Consider the following 27,500-nt stretch of genomic DNA (forward strand, 5'->3'; position numbering starts at 1 on the left):
ATTTGGTTTAGTACTACCTACATACCCAGTATTTCTGGCAGAAATGTTTTTTGGGTATTGTGCTGTGGAATTGAATGCAACAGGGGTTAGGGTTAGGGTGGTCTGCTTCTTTATGCAGCCAGTGCTCCACAACTGGTTTTAAAGTCTGTGGTATGTATTATCCTGTTTGTGGGATGCTGTATATACATATATAAAAGATCCCTTGCTGCGGGTTTCCTCTTTAAGACTATATGTCAAAAGTATCAAATGTTTGATATCTAATAGCTGATGATTAATAGATCAGTGTACTCTAGTGGTGTCGTTAAACAAAATAAACTTGATAAAAGATCCCTTGCTGCTAATCGAAAACAATAGCCATGGAATGCCAACAGTAGTGTAAACTCTATTAACATGCCTCTATCCAATTAAGGTTCAGGGCCCATATTTTCGAAGCTATCTTAGCCTACGAAATCGTAAAATCATCGTAAGCTATGACGTCACTATGGCGTGTGCTGTAATGACGTCACAACCTACGACGGTTTTACGATTTCATAATGCCCTGGCATGTCAATTAAGGGGTGAGACGTAGCCCAGTGGTACAGTGCTCACTTGATGCCCGGTTGATTTGGGATCGATCCCCGTCGGTGGGCCCATTGGGCTATTTCTTGCTCCAGCCAGTGCACCCACGACTGGTACATTAAAGGCCGTGGAATGTGCTACCCTGTCTGTGGGATGGTGCATATAAAAGATCCCTTGCTGCTAATCGAAAAAAGTAGCCCATGAAGTGGCGACAGCGGGTTTCCTCCCTCAATATCTGTGTGGTTCTTAACCATATGTCTGACGCCATATAACCGTAAATAAAATGTGTTGAGTGCGTCGTTAAATAAAACATTTCCTTCCTTCTATCCAATTACGGTTCAGGCACGTCTCCTACACTCAATCTCTGGCATGGCCAACAGTGGGTTTCCTCTCTATGTATTTGTGTGGTGCTTAAATCATGTGTTCCAACAATACTACAATTAATAAATCTTTTTCTAATGCAGCAAAATGTTATCACAGACATCCAAGGATATTTAGGTTCACTGAACTATTAACAACTGAAAACAATAAAGACATCAATAACCTGGGAAAATATTTAGTTTTGGCAAATAAAGTTAGAGACGAGATTTACTGCAGCTTACTTAAAATATGACATCCACTAACCTGCCGTTTCATTAGCTAGTATATTAATCATATTTCATCTGGTATACATCAATATATACATATATATTTAGAATTATTACTATACCACGATAATGTTTATAATGCACAAATATATGAAGAGTTCAGCTAGGCGCAAAACGCGATATAAACCATTTTCTTTTTCTTTTTTTTAGTTAAAGCCATTATTTTATGTCAGTAAGGGCTAATCACAGGTCCACTGATTTGCCGCAAAACACAATTGAAACTGTATTGGGTAAATCCCGGGTTTTTTTATTTATCAAAACGTGATATACGCCAGTTAAAAAAAATCACTTTTACTGAAAATAAAAAAATGGATATATCACGTTTTGTGCCTAAACTCTTCATATGTACATCTCACCACTATTACTACGGTAGTATACTATGTTAATTTTACTATTAATTCTTAAATCACTCTCCACCTACCGGCCTTGGTGGTGTCATGGTAGGCCATCGGTCTACAGGCGGGTAGGTACTGGGTTCGGATCCCAGTCGAGGCATGGGATTTTTAATCCAAATACCGACTCCAAACCCTGAGTGAGTGCTCCGTAAGGCTCAGTGGGTAGGTGTAAACCACTTGCACCGACCAGTGATCCATAACTGGTTCAACAAAGGCCATGGTTTGTGCTATCCTGCCTGTGGGAAGCGCAAATAAAAGATCCCTTGCTGCTAATCGGAAAGAGTAGCCCATGAAGTGGCGACAGCGGGTTTTCTCTCAAAATCTGTGTGGTCCGTAACCATATGTCTGACGCCATATAACCGTAAATAAAATGTGTTGAGTGCGTCCTTAAATAAAATATTTCTTTCTTTCACTCTCCACCTGTATTTGTATATTTGTATATATTTGTATATATATTGTGATTATATATGTATGTATTTATGCTGATAAGGTTTTTTTTAAACTTAAGACAAATAAAGAACTTGAAGAATTTGAACTTTTTTTCCTTTTCACAGGTACTGCAGATGAGGAAGGTAATCATGAGAGCAACAAGAAGAGAAAGAATTCAGGTAGGTTCAGTGTTTGGTTATCTCCACTAAGTTACAGAAAGAAAGAAAGGAAGAAAGAAGTGTTTTATTTAACGACGCACTCAACACATTTTATTTACGGTTATATGGTGTCAGGTCACTAAGTTACATGCTGGTAGTTTGATATACACATGTAGCAGGACTATACACAGCCTTTTCAATTTACATGCTGGTAGTTTGATATACATGTAGCAGGACTATACACAGCCTTTTCAATTTTAATGGGGGGGGGGGGGGGGGGGGGGAGAGAGGATGCAAATTCCTTGTGATGGGACCAACAATGGTTAAAAAAAAAGTTTACATAATGTTATCTAAATTTGATAGAACAAAATGTGGACCTTTGGTAATTTGGGGTGGGTGGGGGAGGTGCATATGCACCTGTCATTCACCTGTCATGCACCCACCCACACCCCACCCCACACCCTGTGTAGGGATTCATTTTCACTGTCATATAGGTTTTCTGTTGATTTTGTGTTCATCCAATGGCCGATGATAAATAAATCAATGTGCTCTACTGGTGTCGTTAAACAAAACAAACTTTATTGTACTGAATGTTTTCAATAGAAACGTGCTAGTACTTTAGTTTTCTCATTTATCTTGCAGACACTACATACAAGATATGATGACTAGATAAATATCTATATTTTCGGTCACTGACCACAAATATAGGTCACATGGCATAAGCCTGACTGGACTCAAGTATTTTAGACTAGATTTGTAATAAACATACTGTTAAATCATTTGTTACTGTACAGTATGGATAAATAATGTTTATGATAAGGATACAAAACTTGCATGTTTATTTATGAATTAAGAGTTTAGAAGCACTTTTTGAATGTGACAGAATATGGCTAGCTTGTATGACATCATTCTGCAAAAGACTAGCTAGGTTGATGATACTTAATTTGCGTACAAAAACTGGAATAAATAATTATTTTCTGACTATTCGTGCTGGATTACAGGATAAATACAGAATAACCAGTTACTTCTTTAAGATACCAGCTTTATCCTGCTCAGGTGTAACTTCTGCAGGATAAAGCCGATATCTTAACACAGTAACCAGTTATTGTGTATTTATCCCGCAATCACTGTATACCTTGGCAAGATATGATGACTAGATAAAACTATATTTTTGGTCATATCGACTCAAGTATTTCAAAGTTGATTTTCAATAAACACACTCTATAAATCATTTAAGTACAGTAAATACAAATAACTTTTAGTTTTGCAATAACAATACAAATCTTGTATATTTATTTATTAATTAGAGTTTAGAAAGTTTTTTTTGAATGTGACAAAATGTAGCTAGTGTCTTACAAAGAACGACGTCATGTATCTTGTATGATGTCATACAGCAAAAGTCTTGCTAGGTTGACGATACTCGATTTGCATACACAAAAATGGAATAAATAATGATTTTCCAGCTATTCCTGTAGAATTGCAGGATAAAAGAAATAACCAGTTACTGCCTTTAATACCGGGTATACCAGTTTTATCCTGGTCATGTCTAACTTCTGCAGGATAATGCTGTATTTTAAGCCAATAACCAATTATTCTCTACTTATTCAGCAACCACTTGACAGAATATGATGATGAATAAAGCAAAGTCATATCCTGATAGTAGCAGGATATGACTTTTGACGTCACTCATCACTCGCATAGTTACAATAGTTCATTAAGAAATTGCTCATTTGACCTCTAGGTCATCGTATTAAATGTAGCTGTCTGAAATAACAACTTTTCCCCTTAATTTTTATGGTCTACAAGATAAAGATAATAACTAGTTAATGATGTAGGATATTGGCTTTATCTTGTTCGGGCTGAATGAGAAATTTCCCATTCTTGCCTTCACAGGATAAAGCCGATATCTTAAGACAGTAACCAGTTATTCTGTATAATATATCTTTTTGTTTATTTATTTACAGAATCGTGCGATTCCCAAGAGATATCGCCAGTCTCTTCAAGACCAGCAAACATCTCAACAGAGACAGGTTAGCATTGTTTGTATTTCAACATCTTTTGTTTTTGTACGTCTTTCAGGGAATAACTCAATGTTCAGTTTAGTATTGTTTTTATTTCACCATCTTTTAATTTTTTTACTTCATTTAGGAAATAACTCGACAGTGTTTTCCAATTGGCCAGTGTAGTATTGTTTTTATTTCACCATCTTTTAATTTTTGCACTTTATTTAGAGAATAACTCGACAGTGTTTTCCAATTGGCCGGTGTAGTATTGTTTTTATTTCACCATCTTTTAATTTTTGCACTTTATTTAGAGAATAACTCGACAGTGTTTTTCAATTGGCCGGTGTAGTATTGTTTTTATTTCACCATCTTTTAATTTTTGCACTTTATTTAGAGAATAACTCGACAGTGTTTTCCAATTGACCGGTGTAGTATTGTTTTTATTTCACCATCTTTTAATTTTTGCGCTTTATTTAGAGAATAACTCAATGTTCAGCATTTTCCAATTGGCCACCGGCCTCAGTGGTGTCGTGGTTAGGCCATCGGTCTACAGGCTGGTAGGTACTGGGTTCGGATCCCAGTCGAGGCATACTCTAGTGGCGTCGTTAAATAAAACAAACTTTACTCTTTTTTTTCCAATTGGCCAGTTTAGTAGGAAAAACTCGACAGTGTTTTCCAATTGGCAAGTTTAGTATTGTGTTTATTTCACCATCTTTTAATTTTTTCATCTCATTTAAGGAAATAACTCGACAGTGTTTTCCAATTGGCCAGTTTAGTATTGTTTTTATTTCACCATCTTTTAATTTTTTTACTTCATTTAGGAAATAACTCAACAGTCTTTTCCAATTGGCCAGTTTAGTATCGTTTTTATTTCACCATCTTTTAATTTTTTTTACTTCATTTAGGAAATAACTCGACAGTGTTTTCCAATTGGCCAGTTTAGTATCGTTTTTATTTCACCATCTTTTAATTTTTTTACTTCATTTAGGAAATAACTCAACAGTCTTTTCCAATTGGCCAGTTTAGTATCGTTTTTATTTCACCATCTTTTAATTTTTTTTACTTCATTTAGAAAATAACTCGACAGTGTTTTCCAATTGGCCAGTTTAGTATTGTTTTTATTTCACCATCTTTTAATTTTTCTACTTCATTTAGATAACTCAACAGTAGTTTCCAATTGGCCAGTTTGGTGGCTTTACTGTTTATTATTTGCCTGCATACCATAGAAATAGGTCATGTACTTTATCCTTTTATTTTATAGGCACGAGGGCAAGTAATTCTCAAAAGAAAGAAACCCAATTTGGCTTCATTCAATAAAAAATAGGTCATTTATTTGATCATTTTATTTTGTAGTTGTGAAAAGAAAGATATAATTTATCATAGAAAATAAGTCATTTATATTACCTTTTTTTTTTATCGGCATGAAAGCAAGTAATTCTTAAAATAAAGAAACCCAACTTGTCTTTATTCATTAAAAGATAGGACATTTATTTGATCCTTTTATTTTATAGGCACGAGGACAAGCAGTTCCTAAAAGAAAGAAATATAATTTGTTTGCATACCATAAAAAATAAATCATTTATATTACCCTTTTATTTAATAGCCACAGGGCTTCTAGATTATGGTAGCCCCACTCCCATGGCTAGTGATATTCAATGTTGGGCTAGTAAATAACTACTATTGCCATGCCCGACGGCTAGTGAAAACAAATGGTCAAATGTTACAGTTAAGTCTTATTTTGTAAATATGAATATCCTGCCCCCACCGCAACCACCAATGTTAAGTTCTATCTCCCTCTTTAGGTGACACATCTGATTGTTATTATTATTTAGTAAAATTGTATTAACTTAAAGTAAAGTAGGTCTAGTAAATTTTTAAAATGACTGATCCCATAGCTAGTGGATTTTATTCAAATTCTAGAAGTCCTGATAGGCATGAAAGCAAGTAATTCTCAAAAGAAAGAATTATTATTTGCCTTCAATCAATAGAAACATTTATTTTATACTTTTATTTTGTAGGCACGAGGGCAAGCAGTTCCTAAAAGAAAGAAATATAATTTGTTTGCATACCATAAAAAATAAGTCATTTATATCACCCTTTTATTTAATAGGCATGAAAGCAAGTAATTCTTAAAAGAAAGAAACCCAATTTGCCTTATTCAATAGAAAATAGGTCATTTATTTTATCCTATTATTTTATAGGCATGAATGCAGGTTTTTCTGAAAAGAAAAAATTATTATTTGCCTACATACCGTAGAAATAGGTCATTTATTTCATCCTTTTATTTTAAAGACACGAGGAAAAGTAATCTCAAAAGAAAGAAACCCAGTTTGCCTTCATTCAATAGAAAATAGGTCATTTATTTTATACTTTTGTTTTGTAGGCACGAGGGCAAGCAGTTCTGACAAGAAAGAGAATGATAGCTGCGAGCTTCTGCCAGACGTGTTGACAATTGAGGAGATTGAGACTGTTGAAATCCACGAGGATATTCCAGCGACATCTGTCTGTGAGGAGGGAAACGATGAGGTGGTTGTTGCAGCCGAAGATGTTGTCGAGGAGACCAGTGATGATGCTGGCGGTTCTCTGTCAGAAAGGAGGAACTTGTCCCTGGAAGCGCTGTTCCAGGTCACTGATTCTGAGTTACAGAACATGTCTCGAGAGACCCACGTCATTTCCGGTCCGTCGCAGCTTGGAGGAGAGGTTATTGTTCTCGGTCAGCTCAAGAGTATCGTCGCGCCCGAAAAGACAAAGCAAGCCGTTATTGGCGATAGTACATTCACGATTGCCGAAAACTTGATGGCCGATTCGCAGCAGTGTCGAATGGACAACATGAAACTGGTCTGCAGCCAGCCGGCGTCGGAAGAGTTTGATGGCAATCAGGAGGTGACATATCAGATCATTAGTTCCTCCACACCGACGGTGATAAATGTCACTAGAGTGTTTGCCACGGGGAGGAAGCGGAAGCACCCACAGAAACCAGGTCGCCACATCTGTCCTTTCTGTGGGCGTGGATGTGCCAAGCCGAGCGTGTTGCAGAAACATCTGCGAGCCCACACAGGAGAGAGACCTTTTCCTTGTGTTCCCTGTGGGTTCTCGTTCAAGACGAAGAGCAACCTCTACAAACACTGCAAGTCGAGATCTCACGCCATCAAGGCCGGGTCGAAGGATGCAGGTAATACAGGGAAAGAGAAAGATTCCACTCCGGACGAGAAGCCTGGTGTGGAGGAGGCTGAAGAAGCTGCAGAGGAAGAGGAGGAGTATGAAGAAGAGGAGGTTGGTGATGATGGAAGTGATGCGTCTGGCGGAGAACCGCAGAACAGAGAGGTTGAAGAGGAGGAGGAGGTTGTGCAGCAGGAGGTGAGCGTCGTCGTCCATGACGAGAAAGTGAAGCAGGAGTCAATTCTGGAGAACATCCGTCAGAAGATCGACCGCAACAAGCTGATGGAGTGGAGCAAGAAGGTGGAGAAGCAGCAGAAACAGCAGAACGATGCCCTGCTGCAGGCCCACTCCCAGTTCCCCGTTAGGATCGCCCCGAAAAGCGAGGCGGCACAGCTGATGGAAGTGGGTGAGTCTTCGATCACAGAAATGGAGGATGTTGCAGCAGAAGATGAGGCCATGGAGCTGATTGGCCAGCCTGCTGTTCTGTCAACGTCTAATGCTGCTTCTGAACAAGAACTCAAGGATGGTGGTTGTGCGTCTGTGGTGCATTCAGAACTGGCAGCCAAGGTTTCAGTGGAGAAAAAGGAAAATGCTTTGTCATCAAAACCAGTATCGGTGTCACAGGGTGGTCTTGTCTTACTTGCAGAAAGTGTAAAGATTCCGCCTCCATGTAGTGAACCATCTGAGGCGACAAGAGCTCTGAGACAACTTGAAACGCTGAGTGAACGTGTGCAACAGGCAGCTATTAAGGGCATTCCAATATCTTCATCTTTCTGCACCCTTCCTGACAAATCTATCAAAGTCACCATTCAGCTACCGAAGATCGAGCAGAAAAGCACTTCAAAAGACTGTTCTCTTTCAAAAGGAACCTCTGTTAAGTCTTCTTCAACTCTGGGGTCGTCTGTTACTCCTGGAAACCATGACCAGACAACAACAATTTCTGAGTCTGCAACAGTAGGATCAGCTCTAGAAGGTAAACCCATATCATCGGAAATGCTGAAAGAACGAATTCAAAATCTCATCAATGCTAATGCTGCCATTGTTGACATGCCAATGGCTGATCCTCCAAGACCAAAGGCTCGTGGACTGTCCAGACAATACAGTGATTTCTATGTGTACAGCTGGAAACTCTCCGACTCAGAATCCACAGATGGCAGCAGTCCAAAGGTTCAAGTACCTCTGACACAAATGAAAGTGGACAGTGATGCACAGATGGAGGATAATTCTAGTGCTTCAGACTCTGGAGAAGCTGCAAAAGCAATTAGATCTTTTCCTGGCAGGAGGGCCATTCAGGAGAGACTTGCCCAAAAGATAGCTGATACCAACAGGAGAAGAAGCTTGTCAGATGCCGAGGGAGAAATAGCAAAAATTATACCTTCTAGTATTGGGCCGGAAATAAAAATAAAAATAAAACTTACTCCACAAATGGCTAGTGAAATGAGTGCAGCCAATCCTTTACTTTGTAAGAGTCAGTCACCAAAAACGGAAGGGTCTGAAATATCTTCTGTGGTGACCATGAATACATCATCTGCCCTGAGAATGCAGCTGTCGAACGTTCCACTACAGTCTAGTGTTACACAGAGTGTGGCTGTCAAGGGAGAAGCTTCTCAGAGCAGCAGTGTCATTAAGGATTTGCTTTCCAAAGGTGCAGCTAGTGGGACACTTGCAGCAGCATCAAAAACTGGTGAACACAAGAAGGAGATTCCTCGAGTCGAGGAGGTAGTAGAAAAAGATCAGTGTGATGACTTTGGTAAGGTACAGCCCGACTCCTCAGGACATTCTGACGACTATGGTTTATTCCATTGCAATCAGTGTAAAGTGTCCTTCAAAAGGGCTCAGACTCTTCAAATCCACACCAGGTTCTACTGTGTACAGAGGAGTCAGACTCATTTAGAAAGAGACATGGCTGGATCGGATGCTCAGGAAGCCTTTATCAAAATGGGAAAGGACATCATGCAGAAATACTTCCCTGTAAACTCGCCCCCTCCACCTCTTTTGAGATCTCGGTCCTGTCCTGCTCCTGCTGCCTTGAGCCTGGAAGAGTCTCCCGCTTCTAAAACTGGATTGATATTTGAGAACATTAATGACCCGAGTAAACCCAGGAAGAAAGGAAGACCCAAAGGCTCTAAGAACAGACCAAAAGACCTTCACGTGATGCCACAAGCAAATTTTATATCCACCGTCATAGCTAGTCCTGCTACGCCACAGACGCCCTCGCACTTCAAGATACCAACTCCATCTACACCGCTCACTCCTAGACTTGTTGCAGCATCTCCATCAGCTACTACTGATTCTGCAAGCATTTCCATTCCAGCTACAACAAAGGTGGTTCTTCCTCTGACATCACTGTCACCTCTAGTGTCATGTCAGCTGACTCCAAATCTGACCAGTCCCATGTTGGAGTCGACCATTGCCCCAACAGAAGTGCGACCAGTTCCCACTAGTCTCCATGTGAATAAGTTCTTCAGCAGTCTAGTATCGAAACCAAACCCCATAATCCTGTCACCAGGAGGGGTGCTGATTCAGGCTTCTCCTGCTGTACTCTCTCCCATGAGTCCATCTGCTACAGTTCTTAGTCCTTCCAGTAGCATTCCACTGATTGGACAGCAGAAATCTGTTGCCATGCCAATGATAGGCCAGCCAATGGTGACAATGGCCAGAACACCGGTTTCCACAACCTCGATCCCTGCAAGCCCAACAACTCCGGTGACTCCACAGACTCCAACAGGAGACTCTGGTTCCAGTCTCTGGAAGATGAAACTGAAGGGCAAACTTCTACTGAAACGATCAATGAGTGTGGAGAGAGTTACTCAGGACAAGGATTTGGCTTCGGGGAATGTTATTGACCTAACCGACAGTGCAGGAAAGACTGCTGCAGGGAAGACTCCGTCTTCAGCTCCAGCAAGACAGCTCAGCTTTCCCGCGAGGACTACTGCGCCACATTCTCCAGCTAAGAAAGTGTGTCCGGACAGAACAAGTGAGTCTGCAGCAGTCGTCTCTAAACAATCTCCACTCAATCTGCCTCATCTGGTGATGCTGACAGACAAACCAGAAGAAGAGATAACAAAGAATGTTAGCTCGCCCCCAATCACTGTTCCATCAGCCATCATTCCCATGGAAACGTTCAACATTCCAGTAGCGGTTGCTCAGCCGTTTTTTATGAACTATCAGATTCCCAGTGCTGTGTACCACTCCCCTTCGGGTGGCAGGTTTCTGTCAAGGATGAACAGTGCTCCGTTCGTACAGCAGTTGCGTTCCCTAACTGGATCTTCTACCGTTGTCAAAACACCAGAGGTACAGAAGAAGAAGCTGACTGCCCCACTGCAGTACGAGAAAGGCCTTCATTCATCCACAACCATGCAGCTCAGAGCAAAGCTTGCAGAGAAACGGCTGTCCAGTCAAACTAGCAAGGACGGCAGTATCGATGAAGGAATGGAGAGTGAAGGAAATAAACAGGTGCGGAAGGCGGTTGCTGAAGAAGAGGTTGTGACTGAGGGCACCGTTCTGCAGACTCTGGGCAAAGGAGGACATGACAGGAATGACGTAGCCGAACAGAGTTCAACGGGTGACCAGGATAAAGAGGTCATGAAGGCAAAGGATGGAGATGTTTCTCCTGCAACACCAAACAAAGATGTCTTGAGCAAGACTGTCATTTCTCTGCTCCTGTGCGGCCATTCGTACCCTTCTCTGTGTGGCGCTACTCACATATCATTCTGCTGCGTTCAGAAGCTGCAGCCCATGTATGTTCAAATTGGCAAGAACAGGAAGATCTCCATGTACAGCAACTGGAGGGTTGCCTCTCACAATCCTAATCCGGAAGGTCTGACGTCGAAGATGCTGCTCTCTCTGTACAAGTCTAACTACACGAGCAACCCAGTCGTGGGCGAGAGTGCGATGATGGAAACCTCTGAAGGAATCCTGACACACAGCTCATACTGGACGTACAAACGGAAACAGAATGGAGAAGAGCATAAGGTCACTGATCCATGCAGTAAAGTTGTAGAGGTTGTGGATAAGAATGAGGATGGTGAGGAAATGGAACAGTCCGTACCGGCAGAGCCGTCTGTAGCTGTGGAGAGCAAAGCTGGCGAAGATAGGAAAGTGAAGGAAGTGAGAGTCGCGAAACGAATCCAGATCTGTCAGGGCGGCTACAAGACCAGCGAGGATTATGTTTACGTGAGAGGACGAGGAAGAGGTAAATATGTGTGCGAAACCTGCGGCATTCGGTGCAAGAAGCCGAGCATGCTGAAAAAACACATTCGGACCCACACAGACTTCCGACCATACAATTGTCGGCATTGTCGTTTCTCCTTCAAGACCAAGGGTAATCTTACGAAACATATGAAGTCGAAGGCTCACCAAAAGAAGTGTCTGGAGATCGGTGTCATTCCTGTCCCGATAAGCATCGACGAAACACAGATTGACAATGAGGCTTTGGCTGCTCAGTGTGCCATAGCCAACGACGCCAGAATTGCAGACGCTGAAATGTTTCCAACGTTTCCGCCCGAGACCGAAGAAGACAACGATGATGGTGATGATGACGAAGAGGAGGATGAAGAGGATGAAGAGCTTGATGAGGGAGATAACTCTGGTGTACAAGAGACTACAGTAGAAAATACTGATGTTGTGAGGTTAGTATTTGTATATATTAGTTTGTATTCTTTCTTCTAAATATACTGATGTTGTGAGGTTAATATTTGTATATGTTAAGTTTGTATTCTTTCTGTTAAATATATATTCTTTCTGTTAAATATATGTTCACTTGATGCGCGGTCGGTTGGGGATCGATCCCCATCGGTGGGCCCATTGGGCTATTTCTCGATCCAGCCATGCAGTGCACTATGACTGGTATGTCAAAGGCTGTGGTATGTGTGCTATCCAGTCTGTGGAATGGTGCATATAACAGATCCGTTACTACTAACGAATTTTTTTTAGCAGATTTAACTTCTAAGTATACTGATGGAAAAAAAGAAGTGATAACAGAAAATAGAGACTGCAACCAAACGCCTCATATTCAGTGTCGCATAACTGACAATCAATTCTACAGGACAACTTTGTACTTTATGGAAAGTAATGTTTTATTTAATGACGTACTCAACACATTTTATTTACGGTTATATAGCGTCAGACATATGGCCAAGGACCACACAGATTTTGAGAGGCAACCTGCTGTCGCCACTTCGTGGCCTACTCTTTCCAATTAGCAGCAAGGGATCTTTTATTTGTGCTTCCCACAGACAGGATAGCACAAACCATGGCCTTTGTTGAACCAGTTATGGATCACTGGTCGGTGCAAGTGGTTTACACCTACCCATTGAGCCTTGCGGAGCACTCACTCAGGGTTTGGAGTCGGTATCTGGATTAAAAATCCCATGCCTTGACTGGGATCCGAACCCAGTACCTACCAGCTTGTAGACCGATGGCCTAACCATGACGCCACCGAGGCCGGTGCTGAGTGATAAAGTTAAAAGTTTGTTTTAATGCATTTATGACATCTGTACATGTGGTGGGCGGGACCTAGCCCAGTGGTAAAGCATTCGCCTGATGCGCGGTTGGTCTAGGATCAATCCCCGTCGGTGGACCCATTGGGCTATTTCTCGTTCCAGCCAGTGCTCCACAACTGGTATAAATAAGGCTGTGGTATGTACTATCCTGTCTGTGGGATGGTGCATATAAAAGATCCCTTGCTGCTAATCGAAAAAAAGAGTAGCCCATGAAGTGGCGACAGTGGGTTTCCTCTCTCAATATCTGTGTGGTCCTTAACCATATGTCTGATGCCAAATAACTGTAAATAAAATGTGTTGAGTGCATTTTTAAATAAAATATTTCCTTCCTTCCTTCCATTTAACCGTAAATAAAATGTGTTGAGTGCGTTGTTAAATAAAACATTTCCTTCCTTCCATGTAACCGTAAATAAAATGTGTTGAGTGCGTTGTTAAATAAAATATTTCCTTCCTTCCATGTAACCGTAAATAAAATGTGTTGAGTGCGTTGTTAAATAAAACATTTCCTTCCTCCCTTCCATATAACCGTAAATAAAATGTGTTGAGTGCATTGTTAAATAAAACATTTTCTTCCTCCCTTCCATATAACCGTAAATAAAATGTGTTGAGTGCGTTGTTAAATAAAATATTTCCTTCCTCCCTTCCATATAACCATAAATAAAATGTGTTGAGTGCATTGTTAAATAAAATATTTCCTTCCTCCCTTCTGTACTTGTGAGTAGGTTAACTGAATATCGGTTGGGGTGGGACGTAGCCCAGTGGTAGAGCACTCGCTTGATGTACGGTCGGTGGACCCAATGGGCTATTTCTCATTCCAGCCAGTGCACCACGACTGATATATCAAAAGCTGTGGTATGTACTATCCTGTCTGTTCGGATGGTGCATATAAAAGATCCCTTGCTACTAATAAAAACATGTAGCGGGTTTCCTCTCAGACTATATGTAAAAATTTACCAAATGTTTGACATAAAATAGCCAGTGATAAATAAATCAGTGTGCTCTAGTGGTGTCATTAAACAAAACAAACTTTAACTAATATTTGTTGTATTGGCTACAAAGTCAAGATTCCTATAGTCCCTTTAATGTTCCTAAGGTCGCACCCTTGTTTTGGCTTCGTACACTATAAATATAGCATATCTTACTGTAATTTTTTTATCGCAAGATTTTCTTCAAAGACATGTAATGTTCAAACAAAAAAATTTCAACTGCAATTTTGCATTGGAATTTTTCCAGCATTCTTAATACAGAAGTGTCATGTACCCAGTTTAGTGTTTTGTAAGGATATGCAAAGTGATGTCATTGGAATACTGACATCATTCAAATTCAAAATTAGCTATATTATTACAATGCTTAAAAAAAAAACTTGTCTAGTAACCGTGACCCCTTTCAAATTTCAAGCAGACAATGCTCTTTACAGGTCGGTATTTGTTTTATTTTTCATAATTCTGGACAAAATATTAAATTTAAGTTTTAAAAGATGAAAGAAATAAAAAGTACCTTTTGTCAAATATATCATATCAAAATATTACCATTGGATATGTTTTATTCATTGTGTATGAAGCCAAAACAAGGCTGCGAAGAATGACTGTTGTCGACCTTAGGATCAATCCCAGTGCATGTAGGTTGACCCATTGGGCTATTTCTTGCCCCAATCAGTGCTCCATAACGTGTGAAACAAAGGCCATGGTATGTACTGACTGTTCTGTCTCAGGAATAGTGCACATAAAAGATTGTTTACTGCCAATCAAAAAGTTTAGGCCAGTGAGTGTAGGAAGTGGGTTTCTTCTAACATTGTTTGTGTGGTCTTTAACCATATGTGTGAAAGAAAGAAATGTTTTATTTAACGATGCACTCAACACATTTTATTTACGGTTATATGGCGTCAGACATATGGTTAATGACCCCACAGATTTTGAGAGGAAACCCGCTGTCACCACTACATGGGCTACTCTTCCGATTAGCAGCAAGGGATCTTTTATTTGCGCTTCCCACAGGCAGGATAGCACAAACCATGGCCTTTGTTGAACCAGTTATGGATCACTGGTCGGTGCAAGTGGATTACACCTACCCATTGAGCCTTGTGGAGCACTCACTCAGGGTTTGGAGTCGGTATCTGGATTAAAAATCCCATGCCTCGACTGGGATCCGAACCCAGTACCTACCAGCCTGTAGACCGATGGCCTGCCACGACACCACCGAGGCTGGTCCCATATGTGTGACGCCATATAACCGTAAACAACAAAATTATATTCGAGTGCTTCAATTTTACCATTCCTTTAAGAACGGGACATAGCCCAGTGGTAAAGCATTCGCTTTATGAGCGGTCAGTTTAGGATCAATCCCCATCGGTGGCCCCATTGGGATATTTCTTGTTCTAGCCAGCGCACCACAACTGGTATATTAAAGGTCGTGGTATGTGCTATCCTGTCTGTGGAATGCTGCATATAACAGATTCCTTGCTACTAATGGAAAAATGTAGCGGGTTTCCTCTCTAAGAATATATGTCAAAATTACCCAATGTTTGACACCAATAGTCGATGATTAATAAATCAGTGGTGTTGTTAAACAAAACAAAACAAACTTTAACTTGTAACTTTTTCCTTTAATTTTTTTTTTTTTAGTAAGGACCTTGAGATGACTTGCTTATCTCCAGACAAAACTGACAACAAGACATCTTCACCGGTGTTTGTGGCACTTCAAGTTTCTGATAGCAGCCAACCAGCATTGGTTCCCATAGCAACACCTGCTTCCAGGTAAATCCTTTGTTAGATCTAATGGTAGGATTTATTTAGCAATGGGTAGGTTGCTGGGTTACTGGGCAGTGCAGAATATATTGAACAACAAAAGAAATGCAAATTAATTTAGTTTTCTTTCATTTTATTTTAAAATTTTAATTTCGAATTTATTATTTTTGTGTTTATTAAAATTGTGAACATTTTGGACCGGAGTTTGACCGTCTATTTACCAAAATTATTGTATCATTAAAAAAATACATATATATATTTAAATATTCATGTTTCTTTTATTTTTTAAATTTTCAGATAAATGATAGTAAGAGAATTGGTGTTTAAAAGCACATGAAATGCAGTGGTCAATTACAAAACATTTCAAACCCATAAACCACCTAGTAGGGGCACTTGTGGCCTGTTTTGTTTTTATTATGTACCCTCGAATTATTTTCCACCACATAAGCTACTCCTACCAAATACAGGGGCGGGACGTAGCCCAGTGATAAAGCGTTCGCTTGATGCACGGTCGGTTTGGGATCGATCCCCGTCAGTGAGTCCATTGGGCTATTTCTTGTTCCAGCCAGTGCACCACGACTGGTATATCAAAGGCTGTGGTATGTATTATCCTGTCTGTGGGATGGTGCATATAAAAGATCCCTTGCTGCTAATCGAAAAGAATAGCCCATGAAGTGACAACAGCAGGTTTCATCTCTCTATATCTGTGTGGTCCTTAACTATATGTCCGACGCCATATAACCGTAAATAAAATGTGTTGAGTGTGTCGTTTAATTAAACATTTCCTTCCTTCCTACCAAATACATGTAGCAGGGGAAAAAATCTGATAGAGTATCAGAAAATTTTGCGTGTCTGATTAAAAGCTAGAAGTAATTTGAAGATATGTTTTTTTTGTTTTTTATTAAAGGCCAGACAGTTTATTTTCCTTCACGAAGATGTCGTCTGCTCGGAGAACGGAATCAGGTGAGTAAATGAAGTGTTTTTATACTCAACAAAATTAATTATGGGCCAGAAGATAACGTGTATGTTTGGCAATTTGTGTAATTCATGGACTAGTGCATTCAATGTATTTAAACCGGCCTTAGTGGCGTCGTGGTTAGGCCATCGGTCTACAGGTTGGTAGGTACTGGGTTCGGATCCCAGTCGAGGCATGGGATTTTTAATCCAGATACCGACTCCAAATCCTGAGTGAGTGCTCCGCAAGGCTCAGTGGGTAGGTGTAAACCACTTGCACCGACCAGTGATCCATAACTGGTTCAACAAAGGCCATGGTTTGTGCTATCCTGCCTGTGGGAAGCGCAAACAAAAGATCCCTTGCTGCTAATCGGAAAGAGTAGCCCATGTAGTGGCGACAGCGGGTTTCCTCTCAAAATCTGCGTGGTCCTTAACCATATGTCTGACGCCATATAACCGTAAATAAAATGTGTTGAGTGCGTCGTTAAATAAAACATTTCTTTGTTTCTTTCTTTCAATATATTTAAAGGGACATTCCCTAGTTTTTAAACACTACAACATGTTTTTTTCACTATTAAAGCTAACTGTAGACACTTGAACTGTCAACTTGGCCTGTTCCAATTGCTAATGACGTCACTTTCTAATGATGTCATTAGCTTTCCGGGTGTTATTTTCATTCGATCCTGGAAAAAGAATGTAATACAGAACACACTTGCCATCAGTTTACAATTATATATCTAAAGTTGTGTTTTTCTCTTAAACTACACCATGCAAAGCAAACAAATTAGGAGTTCATAAGTAATTTATAACTATGGATGTCGCTATCAGTGACCTTGAATATCAAATAACTATATGGTTGGCGAGACATATAATTCTGCAGAATGTTTATTTTTTCAAAATCTGAATTTACTTTCGTTTTTAGAAAAGTCGATGGCTTCTCGAAACATCGACACAGAAATAGCACACAGTCTGCTGGACTTGTCCAAAAAAGCAGAGAAGGGAGAATCTACATCGACGGATCTGACCCTGGCAGAAGGGCAGAGAGGTTTGTAAATATGGGGGGGGGTGACCCCCTGGGATTGTTAATGTACATCCTTTAATACACCATCCACCCTAACCTTCCCTCTAATGAATCAACAGATCTGACACAGAAGGGCAGAGAGGTTTATAAATATGAGGGGGTGATCTGGGCTTGATACACCCCCAACTTCACCTTCCCTGCAATGAATCAGAAGGACAGAGCAATTTGTAACTAGGGGGTTGACCCACTCAGCTTGTTACATGTTTTGATAAGCTTTTCGAGTTCACATTTTTCATTAACCCTTTTGTTCCTCCAGGCTACCTGTACATGGTAATCCAGTCAACTGCATAAATCTCATTCAAGCCACAATCACAGACACATATTTACACTTTCTTGCACACACAGACACACATTACAAACACACAAACAAAGACACACATGTATCAAACAGATGCATGCAAAGTTTATTTGAATTTGGGGAATGATGAATTTCATGTAATAATTGTTATTTTGTTAGAAATTTTTCTCACCCAGAGTTAGCCCTGACATGCACACACACATGTTGGACTGCAGGCTGTGAATTTAGGACATTTCTGTACGTTGGGTCGGAAGGGTAAGATTATGAGCTGGGATTTTAAATATATGTATAACATCATTTTACGATTCAGGTTGGATCCTAAATATGACAGACACACACACACACACACACACAAACATAGAGATTATTAAACAAGCTTGTGTGGCGTACTGATTTTATGAAACGAGTGTCAGGATTGTTGTATTGCTCAAGCGAGAGTGAGGGTAATACATGAATCCTGACACGAGTTTGGTAAAATCAGTACGACTCACACGCGAGTGTAATAATTTCTTTATTATCCATATTATTATTGGAGTTTTCTTTATGAATAACAAGACCCAACTCAAAATGTTTCAGCCACAACTAGAAGGAGACGACGAAATGACATCATATTTCATATTGCACAGTCTGAGCTAGGACTGGAGAAGCAACGTGATGTTATGACGTCGCTTCCCAAAATTACGTCATTACACGTGTGCTTTGTATGATTATTATTAACTCGGTTATGTTGAACCATGTGGATAATAACCATAAACATAACACAGACATACATATCATACATGTGCATGCGTACACATACACACACACACACACACACTGATAATACATAGACCCAACAGATACAAAACTTAAGTCCAAAATATGAATCTTTATATGTATATTTAACATATTGCAGGAATCACTCGCCTTGACAGCCTGATCGGAGCGTTAATGTCAAGGACGAAGCCTCTCTCTGGTTTGAAGCCCCAGGAGGACGGGTCTATGTTGATGATGAAGATATCTCAGGCCAGTGACTCCGAGACCAAGGCATCCACATCCGTAGAGGTTTGTTACCACTTAGTTCCCAGTCATTGACAGTTACTCTTTGCACCCTTGTTTTGGCTTCATAGACAATAAATAGTGAAACCTCTCAAAACTGGACCCTCTGTAAACCGGAATTCCCCCCAAACCGGACATTTTTCAAGGTCCTTTTTTAAAAATCAGTACAGAAATTAACCTCTCTAAACCGGATACCTCTTAATACTGGACATTTTACTAGGTCCTGAGGGTGTCCGGTTTAGAGAGGTTTCACTGTAGCATATCACTTGAAATCCATATTTCATAAATACATTGAAACGTCTCAAAACCGGACCCTCAGTAAACCAGAATTCCCTCAAAACCGGACGTTTTTCATAGTCCCTTTTTAAAAACCCAAGACAAAACGTAACCTCTCTAAAACGGATCCCTCTTAAAACCAGACATTTGTCTTGGTCCCAAGGTTTAGAGTACATTTTTTTTTAGTGCACAATCCGCCTACTCCCTCCTGTGCTCAAAATAACGTTTTAATTATAAACATTTTGTTTTTGTCATTCTTCAGGTTCATGCGGCAGATAATTTTGTCTTCGCCATGGTTTCACTACCACCGGACTCGGAGAACCAGTCTACCACCGTGGGTGTACCAGTCATGCTGACGTCGCCAGCGACGCCGGGGCTACAGGGCAGCTTCATCAACCCGTCTCTGATAGCCTTCCTCCCGCCGTATGCCACGGTCCCGTTGTCGCGGCAACTTGCCACGCACGGACCAATCATCGGACAGATGATTCTTCAGGATCCTGTGGTTCCAAGCGAAAAGGTCCCGACACTTCCGCAGATCTTGTTACCGAACTTCGTTCCAGTATCATCAACATCATCATCATCAGTGTCAACATCATCATCATCGTCATCATCATCATCATCGTCAGTTATTGTTCCCGTATCTCACCCTTGGACCGTCGGATCTTTGCCATTCCAGTTCTCTCATCCCTTCGGTGGCATTCTGACGCCCACACCGACGGAAAGTCTACCAGAACAGACGTTTGCTGCACTGAAAACCGCGTCCGATTCGCCGTTGGGTCACACGATCGTCCTGACGTCTGCCACCGACAAAACTGGCGTTGCGTCCCTCGTCAAAGACGGATCAAGCGGCGATTCAACCGATTCGCAGTCGAAACTGGCACCATTTCGTAATGAGGATGGGCAGATGGTTTATATTTACCCCGTTCCGGGATCGGGGAACACTTCGCTTACGTCGCCTGGCATGGTGCTCAAAGAAGGGGCCATAATCCTGAGCCCAACAGAGGGCGCCGCTGCCAACCCTCAGCAGCAGATCGTGTATCTGATAGGAGACGTGACGAATGCAGCGACAACTGTGGCGGAGAAGAAAGGAATGTACACCTGTAATCTATGTGACACCTCCTTTGATCAGAATTACCTGCTGATGCTACACAGGTAGGCTTAATTAGCTGTTAATGCATACACAGGTAAACATTTATGGATTATTTGTAAATGCTACACAGGTAGGCTTAATTATCTGTTAATTAGGGGTGGGAATTCTCCTCAGATCCGCGATTTTCCTCTCATGGAATATTGTGTTTCCTCACATTTTAATTGTCCTTTCCACGGGAAAAAGAAAATTGGTCTTGTAAACTTCTTGGCCCAGATTTTCGAAGCTATCTTAGCACTACGATATCGTAAAACTGTCCTAAATGATGACGTTACACATCAGATTACGTTGTGACGTCATTATGAATTGAAATGCGACCGCATTTCTTATTTGGTTTCATTTGCCAAGGGAGGCATGCCCCCGGACCCCTCTAGATTTCCTCTTTTTTACAGTTCACCAATTCCCACCCCTGGTTAATACATACACAGGTAAACATTTAGGGATTTTCTGTTATTTCTTTTACATTCATCAGGGTATAAAGAACAGAAACATAAAACAAATAACACACAAACATTATAGAGTAGAATCTCGTTGGGTCGAACTCGGAAGGGTCGAATACACCGCAACACTCGAACCCAAATCGAAGTCCTGAGTTACACTCACACGATGTTGTCTGAATGGTTGGGTCGAATACACCGCAACGCTTAAACCCAAAACAAAGTCCCGAGTTACACTTATACGATGTTGACCGAATGGTTGGGTCGAATACACCGCAACGCTCGAACCCAAAACAAAGTCCTGAGTTACACTTATACGATGTTGACCGAATGGTTGGGTCGAATACACCACAACGCTCGAACCCAAAACAAAGTCCTGAGTTACACTTACACGATGTTGACTGAATGGTTGGGTCGAATACACCGCAACGCTTAAACCCAAAACAAAGTCCTGAGTTACACTCACACGATGTTGACTGAATGGTTGGGTCGAATACACCACAACACTCGAACCCAAAACAAAGTCCTGAGTTACACTTACACGATGTTGACTGAATGGTTGGGTCGAATACACCACAACGCTTAAACCCAAAACAAAGTCCTGAGTTACACTTACACGATGTTGTCTGAATGGTTGGGTCGAATACACCACAACGCTTAAACCCAAAACAAAGTCCTGAGTTACACTTACACGATGTTGACTGAATGGTTGGGTCGAATACACCACAACGCTCGAACCCAAAACAAAGTCCTGAGTTACACTTACACTATGTTGTCTGAATGGTTGGGTCGAATACACCACAACACTCGAACCCAAAACAAAGTCCTGAGTTACACTCACACGATGTTGACTGAATGGTTGGGTCGAATACACCGCAACGCTTAAACCCAAAACGAAGTCCTGAGTTACACTTACACGATGTTGACTGAATGGTTGGGTCGAATACACCACAACGCTTAAACCCAAATCAAAGTCCTGAGTTACACTTACACGATGTTGTCTGAATGGTTGGGTCTAATACATCGCAACGCTCGAACCAAAAAAACGAAGTCCTGAGTTACACTCACACGATGTTGACTGAATGGTTGGGTCTAATACATCGCAACGCTTAAACCCAAAACGAAGTCATGAGTTACACTTACACGATGTTGACTGAATGGTTGGGTCGAATACACCACAACGCTTAAACCCAAAACAAAGTCCCGAGTTACACTTACACGATGTTGACCGAATGGTTGGGTCGAATACACCACAACGCTTAAACCCAAAACAAAGTCCCGAGTTACACTTACACGATGTTGACCGAATGGTTGGGTCGAATACACCACAACGCTTAAACCCAAAACAAAGTCCTGAGTTACACTTACACGATGTTGACTGAATGGTTGGGTCGAATACACCGCAACGCTTAAACCCAAAACGAGGTCCTGAGTTACACTTACACGATGTTGACTGAATGGCTGGGTCGAATACACCGCAACGCTTAAACCCAAAACAAAGTCCTGAGTTACACTCACACGATGTTGACCGAATGGTTGGGTCGAATACACCGCAACGCTTAAACCCAAAACGAAGTCCTGAGTTACACTCACACGATGTTGACTGAATGGTTGGGTCTAATACATCGCAACGCTTAAACCCAAAACGAAGTCCTGAGTTACACTTACACGATGTTGACTGAATGGTTGGGTCTAATACACCGCAACGCTTAAACCCAAAACGAAGTCCTGAGTTACACTTACACGATGTTGACTGAATGGTTGGGTCGAATACACCACAACACTCGAACCCAAAACAAAGTCCTGAGTTACACTTACACGATGTTGACTGAATGGTTGGGTCGAATACACCGCAACGCTTAAACCCAAAACGAAGTCCTGAGTTACACTTACACGATGTTGACCGAATGGTTGGGTTGAATACATCGCAACGCTCGAACCAAAAAAACGAAGTCCTGAGTTACACTCACACGATGTTGACTGAATGGTTGGGTCGAATACACCGCAACGCTTAAACCCAAAACGAGGTCCTGAGTTACACTTACACGATGTTGACTGAATGGCTGGGTCGAATACACCGCAACGCTTAAACCCAAAACAAAGTCCTGAGTTACACTCACACGATGTTGACCGAATGGTTGGGTCGAATACACCGCAACGCTTAAACCCAAAACGAAGTCCTGAGTTACACTCACACGATGTTGACTGAATGGTTGGGTCTAATACATCGCAACGCTTAAACCCAAAACGAAGTCCTGAGTTACACTTACACGATGTTGACTGAATGGTTGGGTCTAATACACCGCAACGCTTAAACCCAAAACGAAGTCCTGAGTTACACTTACACGATGTTGACTGAATGGTTGGGTCGAATACACCACAACACTCGAACCCAAAACAAAGTCCTGAGTTACACTTACACGATGTTGACTGAATGGTTGGGTCGAATACACCGCAACGCTTAAACCCAAAACGAAGTCCTGAGTTACACTTACACGATGTTGACCGAATGGTTGGGTTGAATACATCGCAACGCTCGAACCAAAAAAACGAAGTCCTGAGTTACACTCACACGATGTTGACTGAATGGTTGGGTCGAATACATCGCAACGCTTAAACCCAAAACGAAGTCCTGAGTTACACTTACACGATGTTGACTGAATGGTTGGGTCGAATACACCGCAACGCTTAAACCCAAAACAAAGTCCTGAGTTACACTTACACGATGTTGACTGAATGGTTGGGTCGAATACACCACAACGCTTAAACCCAAAACAAAGTCCCGAGTTACACTTACACGATGTTGTCTGAATGGTTGGGTCGAATACACCGCAACGCTTAAACCCAAAACGAAGTCCTGAGTTACACTTACACGATGTTGACTGAATGGTTGGGTCGAATACACCACAACACTCGAACCCAAAACAAAGTCCCGAGTTACACTCACACGATGTTGACTGAATGGTTGGGTCGAATACACCACAACGCTTAAACCCAAAACAAAGTCCTGAGTTACACTTACACGATGTTGACTGAATGGTTGGGTCGAATACACCGCAACGCTTAAACCCAAAACGAAGTCCTGAGTTACACTTACACGATGTTGACTGAATGGTTGGGTCGAATACACCGCAACGCTTAAACCCAAAACGAAGTCCGGAGTTACACTTACACGATGTTGACTGAATGGTTGGGTCTAATACACCGCAACACTTAAACCCAAAACAAAGTCCCGAGTTACACTTACACGATGTTGTCTGAATGGTTGGGTCGAATACACCGCAACACTTAAACCCAAAACGAAGTCCTGAGTTACACTTACACGATGTTGACTGAATGGTTGGGTCGAATACACCGCAACGCTTAAACCCAAAACGAAGTCCTGAGTTACACTTACACGATGTTGACTGAATGGTTGGGTCGAATACACCACAACGCTTAAACCCAAAACGAAGTCCTGAGTTACACTTACACGATGTTGACTGAATGGTTGGGTCGAATACACCGCAACGCTTAAACCCAAAACAAAGTCCCGAGTTACACTTACACGATGTTGACCGAATGGTTGGATCAAACACAAGGTTCGAATACACTGCAAAGCTAGAAACCAAAACAAAGTCCTGAGTTACACTTACACGATGTTAACCGAATGGTTAGGTCGAACTATCCGATGGGGCGAACATTGTCTCGAGCACCGACGGGATTCAGCTGTATATTAAATTTGAAACATACTTACTAATAATAACACTAAAGGCCAAAATGTGCTTATGATAGTACTAAACCAAATAACTTCCGGCTGGGTCAAAGTTCGAGATGCACCCAACTTTTGATAGAGAAGTGAACACCACAAGTCCTGTGATTGGTTATAAATGTGAGTGTGTTGGTTGTAAAAAAAAAATAGTTTCATTTGGGCTAAAAATGTATGCAATTTTATTTCATCTAGTACCACTGTGTCAAGTAGCCTTGTGCTTGGAACATGTATGGGGTACCTGTAAAAAAAAGTACTAAAATTTTGTGTGGAACTAGGGTAGTCATAGACGCTACCTGTTATGTCAGAAATGAGCAGCTTGACACCCACTTTTTTGTGATTCACTTTAAGGGTGAGGGGTGGTAGTATTTATATCCGTGGCATTTATGTCGATTGATACGTTGCAGGTAGGAGTTTTAGCCACATATGTTACTATTGTCTTCTATGGGATTTGATTTGGTAGTATACACCCTTATGCACTGTAAATGTCTGCAGTTACACATTTGCAAGATATAAACAGGCTTTGTAAATTCAGCCCTATAAGTTCCTATTTTATTTTAATTTATTGTTTTTGTTTCTTAAACAATAAAGCTCAATAAATCAAAGTACCAATATAAAATGTTGTCATCAGATACGACGTTCCCTGACAACATTATTTTTATGCAACCACTGTTTCTATTGACAGATTATGATGACCAATTAAAGTAAAGTCATAAACGTATACTAGCAGATTATGACTTTTGACATCACTCATATGACATCACACGCATAGCTACATTACAAAATTGCTCATTTGACCTCTAGGTCATCGTACAATGTGGCAAAAATAACAGAAATAATAGCTTTTCCCCTTAATGTTTATGGTCTGCAGGATAAAAATAATAACTAGTTACTGACGTCGGATATCTGCTTTATCCTGTTCAGGCCGAATGAGAAATTTCCTATTCTTACTGTCACCGAATAAAGCAAATATCCAACGTCATTAACTAGTTATTTTCTATGTTCATTGCGAAATGAACAAACTCACTTTGGATCAATGGGATGAGGTGAACTTGTAATACATGTAACAGAATTTTAATTATTGTGGGCTGAGATGTAGCCCAGTGGTAAAGCGCTCGCATGATGTGCGGTCGGTTTGGGATCGATCCCAGGCAGTGGGCCCATTGGGCTATTTCTCGATCAAGCCAGTGCACCACGACTGGTAAATCAATGGCCGTGGTATGTGCTATCCTTTCTGTGTTATGGTGCATATAAAAGATCCCTTGCTGCTAATCGAAAATAGTAGCCCATGAAGTGGTGACAGGGGGTTTCCTCCCTCAATATTTGTGTGGTCCTTATAACCATGTGTCCGACACCATATAACTGTAAATAAAATGTGTTGAGTGCGTTATTAAATAAACCATTTCCTTCCTTCCTCTAATTATTGTATTGATGCTACACCCCTTAAAAGTAATAATAAATAAAATAATAATGATAAGTCCCTTAAAAACCCATGGGACAAAAGCTTAATATATAATTTAACTAGTATTGTTAAAAACCTGAATAAAATTCCTTTTGTAAAAAAAAAATTCATATTCAAAATGTCTTCTGTTTAATAGACTATTATATTAAATGCATTTTTAAATGCTATTTAATTATTAGTATTTATTTTTATCACTGAACAGACTAAATGTACATTAGAATACCTTACAATGCTGTGTCTGTCAAAATGTTTTCTGTGTATTAGGCTATTAAATGCATTTTTAAATGCTATTTAATTTTTATTTTTTTATTTTTTTATCATTAAACAGACTAAATGTGCATCAGAATACCTTACAATGCTGCGTCTGTCACGAAGACTTCAGCTCGGAGGAACTTCTCCACAAGCACCAGTCTAGCACTGGTCACAAGACACCTCAGGAGACCAAGAACCAGTCGACTGCCCTGGAAAACAAGTCGACTGCCCTGGAGAAACGCAAGACATTCCCGTGTTCCTTCTGTGATATCATGTTCCAGCAGCGAGTGCTGCTCACCAAGCACTTGAGATCCAAACTGCATGTCACGACCCTCGAAAGACTTGGCATGTTGCCAGCTGGAACGTTTCAGACTCTCGAATCTGCGAAAGAAGCGAACGACTCACAGAAAAATTCATCACCGGACGCGCACGAAACGTCGGGAGGTGATCTGGTCATAAACGTTGAGATGCAGGAAAGCGTTGTTTCGGAAGAAGACGGTAAAGGCGACAATATTGGCAAATGTGGAGCTCCAACGAAACGCAATGTGCAGAGTCCGTTTAAGGGACAATTCCAGGTTCATCAGAGTCTGGACTACGAAAAACACGACTCGGCGTCGAACGAGCACGTGACTGTTGAAATCAACCAGAAACCCATCGATCTCTTCGACATTAGGGACATCGACACTAATGTCGATAATGACGAGCAAGAAAATCCCGCTGTGTCGTTTTGCTACAAGTTGTCGCCAAACGTCAAAATCGGCAAAGGTGAGATGACGACGAAAACGACGGAATCGTCAGTGAGAATCAGTTCTCGTATCTCGACGAACGTGACGTCTGCTCCATCGCTCGAATATCTGCTCACTTCAGCAGCATTTTCTCAGATAAAGACTCAAAGCATCGGCGGGGTTGATGAGATGGCAGCGGTGAGTGCAAATGAACAAAAGACTGAGTCACCTGCAGTGGCATCGGGGAACGCCCCGTCGGAACATTCAACAGACGGTCAGGTATTTCTGCCGAACGTGTCGGAAGGGGCGCACAAATGCGGCATTTGTCGAACCAGTTTTAAAGGTCTCGACCAATTGAAGGTATCAGTTCTATTTTATCTGTATTATTATTATCATTATCATTATTATTACTGTTATTGATAATCATCATCATTATTATTATTATTATTACTAGCAGTAGCAGCAGTAGTACTAGTTGTAGTAGT

The 27,500-nt window shown here is 41.0% G+C and overlaps 1 protein-coding gene across 1 annotated transcript in view; it reads left to right on the forward strand.

Moving 5' to 3' along the window:
* The window catches only part of LOC121377316, a 50,384-nt gene that overhangs the window by 13,342 nt on the left and 9,542 nt on the right, over positions 1-27,500 (forward strand). Inside the window, exons 2-10 of the mRNA XM_041505253.1 lie at positions 2,155-2,208; positions 4,152-4,217; positions 6,574-11,980; positions 15,475-15,606; positions 16,505-16,560; positions 17,474-17,596; positions 18,826-18,974; positions 19,507-20,396; positions 26,367-27,375. Of these exons, the coding sequence (XP_041361187.1) occupies positions 2,155-2,208; positions 4,152-4,217; positions 6,574-11,980; positions 15,475-15,606; positions 16,505-16,560; positions 17,474-17,596; positions 18,826-18,974; positions 19,507-20,396; positions 26,367-27,375 (7,886 nt within the window). The remainder of the gene's footprint in view (positions 1-2,154; positions 2,209-4,151; positions 4,218-6,573; positions 11,981-15,474; positions 15,607-16,504; positions 16,561-17,473; positions 17,597-18,825; positions 18,975-19,506; positions 20,397-26,366; positions 27,376-27,500) is intronic.

Source organism: Gigantopelta aegis, chromosome 7 (assembly GCF_016097555.1).
Source record: "Gigantopelta aegis isolate Gae_Host chromosome 7, Gae_host_genome, whole genome shotgun sequence".
Taxonomy (NCBI): Eukaryota; Metazoa; Mollusca; class Gastropoda; order Neomphalida; family Peltospiridae; genus Gigantopelta; species Gigantopelta aegis.